This window comes from Podarcis raffonei, chromosome 13, assembly GCF_027172205.1.
Source record: "Podarcis raffonei isolate rPodRaf1 chromosome 13, rPodRaf1.pri, whole genome shotgun sequence".
NCBI classification, from domain to species: domain Eukaryota; kingdom Metazoa; phylum Chordata; class Lepidosauria; order Squamata; family Lacertidae; genus Podarcis; species Podarcis raffonei.
In genome coordinates this window covers 21904437-21919803 of record NC_070614.1, presented here as the reverse complement: position 1 = coordinate 21919803, position 15367 = coordinate 21904437, and the positions used below count along the sequence as shown (strand labels likewise).

At 43.8% G+C, this 15367-nt stretch overlaps 1 protein-coding gene across 1 annotated transcript; it reads right to left on the bottom strand.

Moving 5' to 3' along the window:
- Positions 1–2763: 2763 nt before the first annotated feature.
- On the bottom strand, positions 2764–10788 carry HOXB13 (homeobox B13). Its single transcript, XM_053360512.1, has 2 exons — positions 10006–10788; positions 2764–3521 (listed from the first exon to the last, which is right to left on the bottom strand). Exons 1-2 carry the CDS (start codon positions 10694–10696, stop codon positions 3211–3213), a joined length of 1002 nt encoding a protein of 333 aa, XP_053216487.1. The 5' UTR covers positions 10697–10788; the 3' UTR covers positions 2764–3210.
- Between the last annotated feature and the right edge of the window lie 4579 nt (positions 10789–15367).

The following is a 15367-nucleotide window of genomic DNA, read 5'->3' as shown; positions in this document are numbered from 1 at the left end:
CGTCACTCCTCTCTCCCCAGTTTCAACGACTGAGAGGGGGGGAAAGGGAGGGATTGCTAGCACATCCTCACTGCAGAAAGCAGAACACAATTTCTTTCCAGGGAAACCTACAAGAAGGTGGGGGTGGGGGAGGACGAGCAACCACAATACAGTACATGCTGACAGTAGATGCAACTGAATATTGTCTCCGAAATCACACGCCAGGCAGATTGAGATTGTCTTGCGGGGGCGGGGGGGGCGGGGGCGGGGAGATCTCGCTTTCAAAAAAAGGCATGCATTTTTTTTGAAATATATATTTCATTTATATATATATGTAAAGTCATCAGCTTGCCTCATTGCGGCCTTACCAAAGAGAGAAAGAGCAGTTCATCCTTGAACTTGGCCTTCCATTTACTCGTGCGCACTGATAATGAACTTCTCATTAGATGTTCTGTATTTAAATCCCAGGTCCTTCTGAGATAGAACAACGCAAAGGATCTGACACGATCAAGCACTGGCAGAGCAAGTTGTGAGATGTAAGAGGCGAGGAATACACATATATTGGGGGCGGGGGGCTTAAAATGAAAGTATGAAGTTTTGTTTAAGGTTTACGACCCAGTTCGACTCAAGGGAGGTACCGAGGGGGGAGGGGATTCAGGAATGTCACCAACACTTGTGACGGAACAGAGCGAAATAAACACTGAAACAATCCCCACCCCTCAGAATCTTCTCACCTTAGAATCAGGTGAGTTGGCTACTTGAAAAATACCTTTTTTCCACTGTCTCTTTTTTTTGCGCATTCAATTCTTTTATTTCTGTTATTTATTATTACGTTTATTAATGTTTGGTCCTGTGGTGTCAGATAATGAGCACTGCTTATGCAATCTCTGTGGCATTCAGAATAAATTATATACATGCGTATAGAAGTACAAATAATGACACTAATAATAATAAACAGACAACTGATGAACATAAGACACTCTCCTACACTATGAGCAAGCTGCACTGAAATCAGTGGGTGGTTACTTCTAAGCACCAGAATCAGATTGTGGGGGCTTAACAGTACCAAAATCATGCTGAAACAACCCATGTTCTGCAAAAGAATTTCCTTTGATTAGGAAGATCACCCCTAAGTAAGGCACATTGATTTCAGTGGAAATTGCTTCAAAATAATAGTAAAAGTTGCAGTCCTAAACACACAGTTACCTGGAAGTAAGTCCCACTGATCTCAAAGTGGTTTACTTCTGCGTAGACTCTCATAGGATTGCACGGTTAGTACAGGAGTGTAAACAAAGTGTAGGCCTGGCTGTATTTTCTTCGATTTCGAAAACCTCCCCCTCTCTTCTCCTCTAGAGAATAAGAGATTCTGAACTAGAGTCTCATCACAACGCCCCGGATAAATAATTTCTTTAAGGACCCACAGTCACCACACTATTAGTATTGACTAAACCAGGGATAGCCAATGTAGTGGCCTTCAAATGCTGCTGGACTACAACTCTCATGATCCCTGGCTATAGGCTGTACTGCTTGAGGCTGATGGGAGTTCGAGTCCAACATCATGGAGAGGGCGCCCTGTTGGCTACCCTCGTGCTATGCACGGGCACTAGGAGAAGCGTCTGCTTCCCGGTCCTCCTCTCACCGCCCCCTCCCACGCACAAACTCCCTTTAAATACCCAGATTCTAAACCAATTCATCTAGAGAACTAGCTCTCAATTTTATGTAGCTAAGGAGCAGGACGTCAATAATAGTAGGCAACATCCGAACCAATTTACTGTACAGCGTTATAATTTACCCATCCATATTTACTTTCCAACAAGATTCGCTGGATTCAGAACGATTTGCCCCCGTTCTGAGTGTGCATAAATGGTTTCAGTCCTTTATGTTCCATTGTATTTTATACAGACAAGCAAAATAGGCCTCCACGCTTTAGCGGATGGAGCAGGTTTTTAATCCGTGGGGCTGGGCTTGAAGGCAAGTCCTTTTTCTGGAGTGGTAAATAGGGAATGAAAAATAAAACATTTAAGGTTGACTTCCCCTTGCAACTATCGGTTTCCTGTATTGTAAATTCTCTAGCGTATCGTTCAGTGTCTTCCAAGGCACTTATTAACTTTTGGTAATACTCAAATTCATTTAAATGCAATCGATAAAGGGATCATTGTCATACGATTAATCAACTCCCCTCCCCCCCAAAAAATCGTCAATCGGTGGTTAGCCTATATACACATACATACATATACGTATACATACAAGCCATTCTAAAATATTAATTTCGTCATATGCAATGCTGAGATTTTAATAAAGATTATAACCTCTCAAATTTACAAGTCCCCTAAAACATAGATTATGTTGTATGTATGTATGTGTAATAGATTTTCTTCGTGGTAAAAATTCCTATCAATATTTCACACAGATGAAAGAACAGTCTGTTCCTTCGCTTCTACAAAATGTTCCCATTCGACGAACAGACAAACGGAACCGAAAGCAAGCCGAGCCATCGTGGTGCTTATGGAGAATTTATTTAACATTCGGTTCGATTGATAGGCAGTTGTCGTTTTCTTGGTTTTATTTTCGTCTCCCCCCCACCCCCTAAAGCAGCTCTGAATTACGGAACTAGATACAAAGAAAAATAGAATATAATTCGCATAGCAATGGCGCTAAGGCGGCAACGCCCCTCCCCCCGAAAAAAAACCACAACACATAAAAATGAATTGCAAATTGCACACGGCTTTCTTCTCCCCTTCCCAGCTCCCGCCCATAATAAAATAATAAAAACAATAACAACAATGCATCGCTTAAAAATAAAATAAAAAAAACACCGTCTGCTTTGCAAATCGGGTTTTAACTTATTGGAGGAAACAGCAATAACAATAACAACGACGATAATTAACTTTTTTTTTTTAAAGGAGAGAGGCTAGGAGAGGCCGCCAGCCACGCCAGCGCTAAGCGAATTTCGTGGGCTTCCACCGAGGTGGAGAAGGGAGACGGTGGGAGGCTGGAGAGCTGAGAAGCCATTGAAGCGTCCACGTGCGTAATTCTGCTCTCGTTTCCTCCTCCCTTCTCCTCCTCCTTCTCCGCCCGCGGTCTGCTTCCCCCCACCATCTCCTGTTCCCGCAAGGCTTTGGGGAGGCAGCAGAGCAGCCTGCGTTAATTTCCCCCTCCCTTCCTCGCGGGGGGAGCTTCTTTCTCGCCGCCTTTCCATGGATTCCTCCTCCGAGAGTCTGTCCCTGCGTCTCACGGGGTGCTGCTGGCGCTGCCGGCGCCGCTGCTGTTGGTGGTGGCAGGCGCGGGCGCGGGCGCACTGGTGCCTTTGACCTTGGCCACGACCTTCTTCTCTTTGACCCTGCGGTTCTGGAACCAAATGGTGATCTGTCTCTCGGTGAGGTTGGTGGCGGCGGAGATCTTTCTCCTCTTGTCCTTGGTGATGAACTTGCTGTTGGAGTATTCCTTCTCCAGCTCTTTCAGCTGCCCTTTGCTGTAAGGGATCCTCTTCTTGCGCCCCCGGCGGAAGGTACACCCCTCCGGAGGGTGCTGGCCTACAGCCTCTGACCGGCAGAAGGGAGGAAAGGAAGAAAAGAGGAGAGCGCGTTAAACTCAGACGAGAGTTAGGAAGGAAGGCCTGCCCTGGGGAATGAAACTCATAACCACCACCGCCCAGTCCTTTGTCTAGGAAATCCCCCAAGGCCACAGCCGAGGGAAATGGACTCTTCTAAAAACCGCTGGACTTTCTCTTGGCCCCTAAACTCACAAGTTAAGACTCTGCAGAATATTATCCGTTTCATTTCATTCTCTCTTGGTTATCTTTCACCACCTCATTTCCCCCCTGCCCTATTTATTCTCACATGCATTGAATTTGTCCCCGAAACACAGATCTGCCGCCATAATGCCTTTTTCTTTTTTCCGGCCTCTGTCTGATGCCGGTGAGGCCGTTTCTCTGCTTTGCGAGAGTACAACCCCGTTTTAGAGAAGTTTGCTTTCCGCGTAAAATCCCACTGAAATCACGGCGCGATAAATGTGGAGGTTGTGCGTAAAAACAAAACACCCAATTCGACTAAATGTGGGCTGTCAAATACAGACGTGGGGAAATTTAGAAATCGATATTTTTCTACCTAACTGATCTGCCTGGCAACAATTCCTTTCACTTGCTTCCAACCCATTTTAACCAACGGGAGTTAGAAGCAAAGTGTGCCACATATTTTCCTGTAGGTATTTAATTTATTATAAAGAGTAATAGTGCAGGGCTTAAAATTGCAAATTAGTCTGGATTAAAATATCTTTGTTGGGGGTTCAGATCAGCTGAGCAACTTTTACACTGGTTGTAAATAATTTGATGCAAAACCCTATTGATTTCAATGGAACTGATTTCCAAATATATATTTTTTAGGAAAGGGGGTTGTGTTAGGAAATTATTCAGGACTAGGTTTTGATTACCCACATATGTTTTAGCAACCATCTTCACATTCACAAGATTTAGTTAGACACACACACATACACCTGTATATTAATAAATTATTGTCAGTGTTTCATTTCTATGTAATCATTAACACCAAACAGACTGCTAGCCTTCATGTGTGTGTCACTGGAGTTTGGACATGGCTGTAGGTGAAGAGTATAGTAATGAACAGTGCTCACAGAAAATAATACTGTGTTTTGGTACTTTGTATGAATATAACCTGCAGAACTGAATATAACCTGCAGAACTGAGGAAATACTCCTCTTATAGTTACTTGCTGTTGCATGTTACTGGTATCTGATGGAAAAAGCCAGATGCTGTTTTGGGACCTGCAGTGTTACCTAAATAAAGTGAGTGCTGAAATAATTTTAGTAGATAGGAGCGTACAATTTCATAATGTGTGGAGTTTTTAAAAAATGTAATAAAGCTTTTTAACAAAGGGGATTGCTGTGTTCTTACAAACTTTGTTTTGAGGAATTGTTGGGTTATGATGCCAACAAGCAAGATGCTTTCTTGAAATTTCAAGACTGAGCTAGAACTTTTACTTCCAAAAATAAGTAAAAATGGGGAAAGAGAAACAAAAGATCTGGCTGAGTTATTTAATTTTATCACATGCTGCTTTTTTTTTTTTTAAAAAAAGCTTGTGACCCAACACTTAAGCATCTTTGTGGTGTATCTTTATGAAACAACAGTCAAACTGTTTGGGTGGTCAGTGTATGGCCATATAGATCTGAAAATTAATGTGAAATTATTTCATCCGGGATCTATGCTGCATTGAAATATCTTGGGTGGGACATCAGTTAACGTAAATTATAGCCATCATCTGCACTCCAGATCCTCAGTTGAGTCTTATAATCTTTGGCACATTTTACTAAATGAGTTTTTAAAAACATGGACATGATGCAGCCAAGGGTAGATATTTTAAATTCCCATTGTATCTTCAATGAAAGAGATGTATGCACATGCTTAAATCTACCACTGGAAGCCATAGATTTATAAGTGCTTAACTTCAAATGTGCCCATTAATATTTTGAAAAAATCCTTTACTAAATCTTTGAGACAGAGGTTTTTGCTTGTGTGTCCTGTCTGTCTGGAGTAATTATTTCCTGCCTAGACACCAATAAATAATGTTAGATGCTGGTGGTGGATAACCTTACACAGCGTTATACATTACTGAAATATTTATATTCCTTGGGGGCTATACTACCACAGCAATACAATGCTGAGGTGATCGAAGGCAGAACACCTTATTGTAGTATAAACGCTGTTGTTGTTACGTAATTTGAATAGCTATGAATTTATTTCATTGCCCACTGTTGACTGTGCAGTCAGCTGTAACTAACAGCAATTGCATAACTGAGTAAAAACATTAGAGCAAACCCAATGGAAATTTCTCCTGCCCATTCCCCATTCAGATGCATGGAAGAACTCAAGCAGGTCCCATTCATTTGAGTGGGGTTGCATGCAAAAAAAAAGGTATAAAATTATATTACATAAGTGTGTGTGTATATAATAAGTATGTATACACACACATTAAATGTGTGTGTACATACATACACTAAATATTAAATAAGTATGTACACACACACTTATTTAATATAATTGTATACCACCTTTCATCTTACAATCTCAATGTGGGTTACAGATCAGTTACAATGCAAGCAACCTAAGAAATAGGCAGAGAAGATAAAACATGCCTAAAATCAGCTGTAGATCAATCATAAAAACATCTCAGGGAGCCAACACAACTCAATAGAACAACAGAGGCTACTGCTAGCAACTCAAAAAAGCCCAGGTAAGCAGGTAGGTCTTAACCTGGTGCAGAAATGTCAATGTCAGGCATATTTGCTGGAGGAGGATATTCCATAACTTCCTGGTATTGCACCTTTAATTTTTGTTGTTGTGCTGGCGGCCTTAAAGACATGAGACGTGAAATACTGAATCACCATAATGGATAATGTAGGGTTTCACATGAGCAATTCTGAAACAAAATTGCATTGGTATTTGCTGGGAGCACAGAGCACTGTGAAATTGCTACTACACCTAAAACATTGGGATACACTGGATTGGGGCCTACAGCACCACAATGGTTACACTGATGCAGAGTTTTAAAAGTTATTTGCTCATAAATATAAGGTCATCATAGAATGCGCTTGTCATATTTATTTATTTTCCTACAGGAATCTCTTCTCTTGTCTCATATTAAATTTTATTGCTCTAATATTATTGCAGAATCTTGTAAACAGCTTTGGGAGGTTGTGCATCAGAAAGGTGGCATATTTAAAAAAGGAAAAGGAAAAAAGGTGGCATATAAATGCTTTATATAATAAATTTGCTTCCCTGCTTTTAAGATTTTTGCACCTTTTGGCGGAATTATATAAAAGTAAATATAGTAATTGTTGCTGCTGCAGCAAAGCTAATATTATGTTGTGGCTTGGAAGATGTGTCTGTTAATAAAAGTAATGAGGAGATTGTCAGTCTACAACTACATTCACAGAAAGTATTATGGACACTCATTTTGAGGTAAATATACAGATTTACCATGCTCTGTGGTTCAGTTTTAAGAAGTTTCAGAATGATGAGTGTTAGGGGCAGGATTTCCCCCCCCAAGAGTAATTCACTATTTGTGGAATTATCTCCCCACTCCCCCCCCCCACACATTAGGAAGTATATGTGGCCCCATTGCTGGCAGTTTTTAAGAGAAATCTTAATACATTTTAATTTCTATTTCATCAATGGTTGCAATACATTTTACACCAATTTCAAAGATGTGATGTGATTTTTAATTTAATGGGATAATATACCACTACGTTTTGTGGATGAATTTTTGTACACTGCCTTGTGAGGGCAATGTGCTCTGAAAGATGATTTAGGAAAATTGATAAACAAGCAACATTTCTGCACTGAGTTTGTATTTTGTGTTAATGCTTAGTGTTGTAAGTGTGGATCAGTGTAATTTTGTTATTAATAAGCAGAGAAGCAGATGAATGATCTTCTCTTTGCCCCTAGGAAAAGTTTAGCAGTGATTCTAAACAAACTCAAGTGGAAAGATGTCCCATGGAAATTAAATGAGATTTCTTTCAAGTAAATGCAAAAGTGGACCAGAAGTCAGGTCATTAGTCATAGGTAGGGACTGGGTCCCCGGTAATTGACTGAAAACATTTAATTGACTAAATATTTGTTGTTACACTGCAAGAGGATTAAAACCTCAAGCTTGGGCTAGTGTAAATATATATTGGTACACTTTGTGGAAGAAGCTTAGTTGGTGCTGGAGTACGCAAGGCCTGGGGTTTTGCATAATTCTTCTGCTTGATGAAAAGTTCTGCACAACCTCAAACCTTACACACTTAGCTCCCAACTTAATTTGTTGTTGTTGTTATAGACTTGGGAGATTTGTTTTCAGGAAAGCCACTTAGCTATGACTGACTCAACAGGTCTGTCACTTCTGTTAAGACACCTCATATCTGATAGTCCACCAGCTACTCATTAGTTGTGCAACTGAAGGCACACTTACCCCCTGAGAATTCCTGCAGAATTTAATAGGGCTTGAGCCAGAATGAATGGTTTGGTCGGTTGCAGTCACAGACTGCAATGGCCACAGGTCTGTGCTTAAAGCAGGGGAAGATTCTACGACCCCTTGTGGCAGAGTCATATTAAGCACCAGTTAGGTGAGTGGTCACTGGAAGGCCACACAGAGACTGAAGGGAATGTAGTAGCTGAAAGGAAGTACCAGTAGTAATCTAGTCCATCCTTCTTGCATCCAGATGGCTCTCCTATCCGCAAAAAAAACCCCTGTCTGTGCATGATATATTTAAGGCAAAAACCCCTCTGCCTAGGCCCACCACAGTTACCTATGTTGTTGTGGATGCAACATGTCCCTGCCATAATCCTTTCTTTAGGACTAGTCTGTCTCAAGGACTTGTCTCCTCTTTCTCCATTCCATCCAGCAGGGTCTCCAGACCAGTAAAGCAGAAATACTGAGGTTAGCCTGCCTTCCTTAACACACTGGTTGGTAGATAGCGAAGCTTCGTTTGTTTTCTTAGAGTCAATTTGCTCTAGACTGACATTAGACTTCCAGCGGAAATAAATGGTTCCTATGTCTCAATTCTACAATCAGTGTCCCACTGATACATTGGGGTGCACGGCAGGAATAGCAATAATTTCCAGCCTTACCATTGCCTATAATTTTCTGCATCTGCCCTAAGGCACTTGGAACCAATCTGGCCATGCACAATGTTACGGGGGCGGGGAGTATTTCTGTTTCTAATGGATGCGATGGATCAGGATTTTTTTATAAAAACAAAGGAACAGCAGCTGAAAATGCAGACACAGAAAGCTGGATGGGTAGGAAATCTAAGATAGAGTATTACACACCTGTAGCAATGCCGATATATTGCAGCTCCTTCGTAGAGACTGAGCTGATTTAATGAGGCAAGATGTGATAGCAATATTGATAGCATGGCAGGTGCTGGAGACAGAGGGTGCTCAAACACAGAGGCCCTCGCCCTAATTCTGGTTTGTGACTGGGGACTACTCAGCGATGAGGGAAGGGCACTCCACACATGCTCAGAGACATTTATGATTACACTACCCATGTGTTTTTTTACGTTATGATTACATCATGCCTGCTCCACTGTTGGAGAGCAGGTTCATATTTAATTCTAGCTATTATCCGAAGGATTCAGGGTATGTTTTAAAAAAAAAGAAATAAGTTCTAAGCCGCCAGGTCATATTGGGTGTTGAAAAATAACCAGTAGGTGAGATTTCACAGCCTTTCTGAGCAGCATTTTTCATACTTAAACTAAAGCAGCAGCAACTAGGAGGATAGAGAGGCACACACAAAGGGCATACATAGTTGTCTAACCTCATATATAATTTGTAATAATATTTCAGGTGACCCTGAGAGCAATTCATACAGCAGTGAAATTAGCCACCCTGCTGGTGCATGTTTGATGCCTATATCTGCGCGTGCAGCGCGTAGGGTGTAAAAATCTGCTGCTGATTTCATTGCAATATGAACTGATTGGAATTACACACACTCACGCACACAGTTCTCTCATATATATCTCTTAGAAGCTGATGAGGCCACATTAATTTATCACACAACTGGGGGGGAATTAGGCTGGTAGTATTATATTGTATCGTATCTTATTGTAGCGTGGGTGGGTGTGATATATAAACACGTACACACATGCAACGCAGGTATCCCAAGAACTAAGCTAATATAGGGATCGGCGGCAGAATAGATGGTGAATATTTGGGAATAAAGATGGTCTGGAGCATCTGCAAAGTTTCCAACCAGGACTACCCGCAGTCACTACAAACACACACACAAACAAACACACGTCTAGGTTGAAAAGCAGACAGGATGGAGGCCCCAGCTCTTTTCCTTTTGGGGATCAAGCGCTCCCTGAGTCCACCCAGCTCCCTGGAAAACCACGAAATCCACCCCGAGGATCTGGCGGCCTTGTAGGGCAGCGGCGCTGACAGGGGTGGGGCGGAGGGAGAAGAGAAAGAGGCGGCCGTTTCTTTCTTTCTTTCGTTCTTTCTTTTTTTAACAAAAAGGCATTGGTTACCTGCGAAAGCAGTTTTCCAAAAGTGTCCTGCTGGGCTTTGATCTTTTGGACAACACATTTGGTTGTTCCAGCCCCCGGCCAAGGCCCAGGGTTCGTGGTAAGGGTCCACGGGCAGGAGCGCTTCGTGCCTGGCGTCTCCAGGAGGCCCTCCGATGGTCTGCACTACCGAAACGTCCAGGTAGCTGGCCATCGGCTGGTAAGGCCCCGCCGCGTAGCCCGGGTAGAAGGCGAACTCGGCTGGGCGCGTCTGGTACTCCTCGGGAGCCGCGGCGGCGGGCGCCGAGCTGCAGGCGTCCAGGTACTTCTCCGCTGCCGTCGGGTAGCCGGGCTGAGGCGGCGCGGGGCACGGCTTGAGGGAACCGCGGGCCACTCGGTACGAGCAGTAGGCACCGCCGAAATATCCGCAGGAGAAGGGCGAGGCGCTGGTCGTCGAGGATGCCTGCGGGATGGCCGGGCACGGAATGCATTGCTTTGTCGACGCGTCTCCGGGGCCGGAGGAAGGAGGGCCGTCCAGGGCCGGAGCGGGGTAAGCGGAGCCGTGCATCGTCGGGCTGAGGCCGCCCAGGGTCACGTTCCTGCAGTGGCCGCCGCCCGGGAAGGCCGTCGGCGAGCTCAGCAAGCTGTCCATGCTCTTGGCGGGCACCTCATCCAGGCTCCTCCGGGCTTCTCCGAAGGCGGCGTCGGGGTCCATCCAGCGGAGAGCGCGGCGGGAAGGCGCATGGGCGCCCGCGGCTTGCTCCGCTCCGCTCTCGGTCCGGGTAACCAGATGGCGCGCGGCTTGGACGACTGGGGGGCGGGCGAGGCGGCGAGGATCGTTTTAAAAGGCTGGCGACTGCCAAAGGAGGGTCGCCTAGGCGCCCGGCGTCAGCTTCTCTCCCCGCACCCGCACCCCCACCTCCTCTTCCCTCCCTCCCCCGACGCAAAGGAGGCGTCTTTCCCGGAGTGGCGCGCTCATTGGCTGAGGCGCATCCACTCGAGACGTGCTGGGGAGGAGGGGGCCAGACAAAAATTGCGAAAATGCTTTTATGGCAAGACAGGGAGAGAGAAGGAAGGGTGAGGGGAGAGAGAGAGACCTGCACACGTGACGGACTTCTGTACAGGAAGGGGGTGGTGACATTTATTTATTTATTTATTTATTTATTTATTTATTTATTTATTTATTTATTTTCCTCCATCAGACAAGATTACAGCCCCCCTCCCCACATACCAGCGTCACACGGCGTGGACACAATTGAATGGAAAGAGAAACATTGGCTGATCTAGGAGGAATAGTCTGCAGTGCTATAGTGTTTAGAACTTGGAATAGGAAAGAAAGAAAGAAAGAAAGAAAGAAAGAAAGAAAGAAAGAAAGAGAAGGACAGACCGTGGGTATATCACTAGAAAACCATTAATTCAATTAAGATCCATCTGAGATAAATGGGAACTGTATCCTGCCTGTCTGAAACTTTCTGATTTCCTCGAAATTCTTTGGCGAAGTGTCCAAACTATCCCCAGAATGCTTCGTCAGTGTTTTATGCGCCGGTATCCCTTCCCATCCTTGCAAGAACGTGCTTCTGAATCCAAGGTTTGGGGTGGCTGACATATTTTATTCGAAGCATTATTTTTTAAAAAGAATGCACACATCTCACAGAGACCGCAGACTGCATTGCGAGAGAGAAGCTGCAAGCTAAAGGACTGGGTAGAAAACGCATGTGCAAAGCTAAAGTGTCCCCCTTTCCTCAGATATCTGCAGAAATCAAGTTCGCAGATACTGCGCTTGGTCAGACGCACCAGGCCTTTCCTCTTCGCACTAGATGCTGGGAGGGAAGTGAGCCCACCAACTCAGCCTCCGCGGGCAACTCTGCCCTTCCGAAATGACATTTCCCAAAATCTTCATACCTTAAGCGCTTTTAGAAAGGTGAACCGAATAATGCCGTGCTCCAAAAGTGAGACCCTGATGTCTTATTAGACGGAATATACTGTACTAGATGGTACGTGCACGTGTGCGCGAGAGACAGGAGACGGAACCCCGCATTCTCCCCATGAATATGACTACCTGGAAGCTGAGAATGTTACGTGGTGCTCGGCTGAGAGCCTGTGTTCTGCTGCAATACATAAACCTGACTTTCTAAAGTAAATCAGGGTAAAGATGTACGTTTATACAACCACAAGCACCCATCAGCGTCAGTCTGCCTCCCCACTCATCTCTTTTTGGCCTTGAAAGTGCGCCTCCCGCCCCAAATACTTTCTTCCCCCCCCCCACGAAGTCTATTAGCATTATATCCCCCTTTCTAAAGGCACCTCTCTCTCGCAACACTCATCGCCACGGTCAAGGCGCCAAAACTATTGCAGCGCAGGAGTTTCCACCTCTAATTTTTGTCTTGGCAAAGTGAAATCGTAGTGAGCCAGGAGGACAAAAAAAATGCCTTCTTTATCCACGAGGAACTCCACTGCCTCTTTTTCATTAAGGGGAGTGGGACGTTTAAAATGCACATATAACGATTTAAATATAGATTCATTATTATCTCTCCCTTTCCCTCTCTCGGAGGAGAATGAAGTGTAAATGTATAAAAGGGAAGGGAAAATAAAACAGGATCTCTGCATACACACCACACACCGAGGCCTTAGTTTTATTCCAGTTTATTCTATTTTAGTGTTTTATTCCAGTTTTCAAACTCTTGTTGTTCATCCAAGGCCAGGAAATTGCTCTGTGTATCTTGCTGGTGGCTTAAGGTTTTGTCTGGTTGTGAATGAAATCAGAGAGGTGGGCCTACAGGGTGGTGAAGGCCCGAGTCCAAATCTTTCCTCAGCCATGGGCTGAGGTGGTGATCTTGACCAAAGCCACCATTGTACCTCCTCTGTAAAACAGAAATTATGAGAGCAGCAAGCTCTGTTTGGTAAGTTTGTTGAGAGAATTAAAAGCACAGAGAGCCAGAGTTCTCCCTCACACCCCACCAGGGCCTTTAAGGTGGTATAGGGCTACACAACCTAGATGAAGCAAAAAGAAATCAATAATAATAACTCGCAATGCCAGGCGCCACCTTGAGAAAGTGATGCCTTCTGGCTGTACTTTAAATATCACTTGAAACCTACAGCATTTAAATGCACAGAAATTTGAAAACTCCAGTAAAGAGATTAGTCTGGGTTAGAAAGATAGGCAGAGGCAAGCCTTGGTTTAAACTGAGAGGCCCTGTTGCTTTTGCGACTTCTTGGTAGATGGAATCTTTGAAGTTTCTAATTTAAAATCATATGTTGAAGAGGAAAGAAAGGAGCAGTGTCTTTTTGTGCCTTGTCCAGTCCTTAAGTCTGGGCATCACAGATTCTTATCTGCCACTAAAACTTTAGTTGATTCATCTGCCTGTTCTAAATGGGTTAAATTCCACTGCAGGGAAAGAAAGAAAGAAAGAAAGAAAGAAAGAAAGAAAGAAAGAAAGAAAGAAAGAAAGAAAGAGTTTTTCTACATACATGGAAAAGTGGGAAAACTATTATGGACTCTGTATCTGGTTATCAAGTGAGTGACCTTAAGACAAATCACTAGCTCTCATTTTTAGTTCCTCCCTGTTAATGTGAAATAACTGTGACCTACTTCACAGAACTGTTATGAAGATGAATTAAGTTAAGGCATATGCCTCAGTACTATCCCTCCCCTCCCCTCAAATAAATAACAAGCTAGATCATCTGCAGGAAACAAATTTCAAATTAAATTTTGAAAGAAAAAACATTTGTGCTTCCTATTTACAGTATTGTATTGGGGGCAACTTGACAGAGCTCCTTATGGACCAGGATTTGACTCGGACAGAATGAATTGGCATTCATGGGGGGTGTGCTGTGAAGTTACATGTATTCCTTTGCTTCCAAGCCACACTGAGGGCCACCAGTTTGGCTGCAAATAGACCTAGAAATGTAACTGAGTAAAGGGACAGAACTGAATGCTAATGTACCCTGAAGGCCTTGCAGAGTTGCAAAATGCGCAATAGGCAATATTGCTGATAGTGGCAGTGCTAGAGTATTTTTATTAGTAGATCCAAACTACAGTTCCTTGCTTTGCTGGGTCTGTTGCTGTAATTAGAAATTCAGACTATTTCCCTTCTTTAGAAGCAAATTCCACTGAAACCAGGGAGACATACCATCCAAATTAACGCATTTAGGATTAAAGGGTAGTTTCTGATAACTCACAAGGTGGAGCTAGCAGGAAGTATCTTCACAGGGGTAGTTGTGCTAGTCTGTTGCAGCCAAAACAACAAAGAAACGCCTTGGATGCTAACAGGTTTATTATTATGGGATATAAGCATTCCTGGACTGGTGAAATGCGGATTTCACTCGTGACCAAGTGCTTACGCATGTATAAATTTGCTAGTCTTGAAAGTGCTCCAGGAGTCTCGGTTGGTTTTACCATGGAAAGTGCGTCATTAATTTCAAACCATACTGAATAGGATAACCGGAAGCCACTTTATATCGACTCAGATTATATACTGGCTGGCAACAGCTTCCCCAGAGTTTCACAGAAGAGGCATTTCCTCGCCCTGCTCGGAGATGTCAGGATGTGAAGTCGGGACTATTTTCTGCAGTGAAAGTGTGCGTGTGGCACGGAGCTCAGCCCTTTCCCAGTTTTGCTCAATATTGTAATTTATGCTGATGTTCCAGAATACTGAATTTTGCTAATAAATTAAATATACATCCCACATACATTTCAGTTGTAAGATAGATAGATTGACAGGCAGGCAGACAGGCAGGCAGGCAGGCAAGCAAGCAGGTAGACAGACAAACAGACAGACGTCCTTCTGTTTCTGAAGACATGGAGAGATGTCATCACCACTAATTTTAATTTCAGGTGGGTCCTTTTATTGCAATAATATACCCTATTAGTTGTTTCTAGAGGAATAGTTGTATTTGTTAAGGGTTTTGCAGCAAAAACACACGCCCAACACAGTGTTTTATGGAACCTTGAACGAATTTATTATGACACAATCTTTCATGGTCTGCGGTCCATTTCATCGGATATTCTGATTAGTTATGTAGCTCTTTGGAGCTCATCATTTTTCACGGTCTCTTGACGGGTTATATTGCATAAAGGCAACCAGCTTGCTCTCTAACCAGTACTGACGTGCGCTTGCTTGGATCATGGTCAGTAAAGTAGAGTCATAGAATTGGAGAGTTGGAAGGGACCCCAAGGGTCATGTAGTCCAACCCTCTGCAACGCAACTACTTGCCCTCCCGTGCCCACACCCTTCTCAGCAAAGGCCCCATGCAGCACATTCCATCCCATGATTGGGGATCGAGCCTGACCAGTCTTTGGCAGCGATTGATTCTCCTCGAGTTTGCTTCCCACCACCTGAATTGCAATAAATTATTAACCCCGTCCTAGGTTCATTTTGACGGGGGT

Coding starts and splice junctions, on each gene's coding strand:
- HOXB13 (XM_053360512.1), bottom strand. CDS start 10,696: ATGGACCCCGACGCCGCCTTCGGAGAAGCCCGGAGGAGCCTGGATGAG. Junction 3,522..10,005: donor TTGGAAAACTGCTTTCGCAG/GTAACCAATGCC, acceptor TCTGCCGGTCAG/AGGCTGTAGGCCAGCACCCT.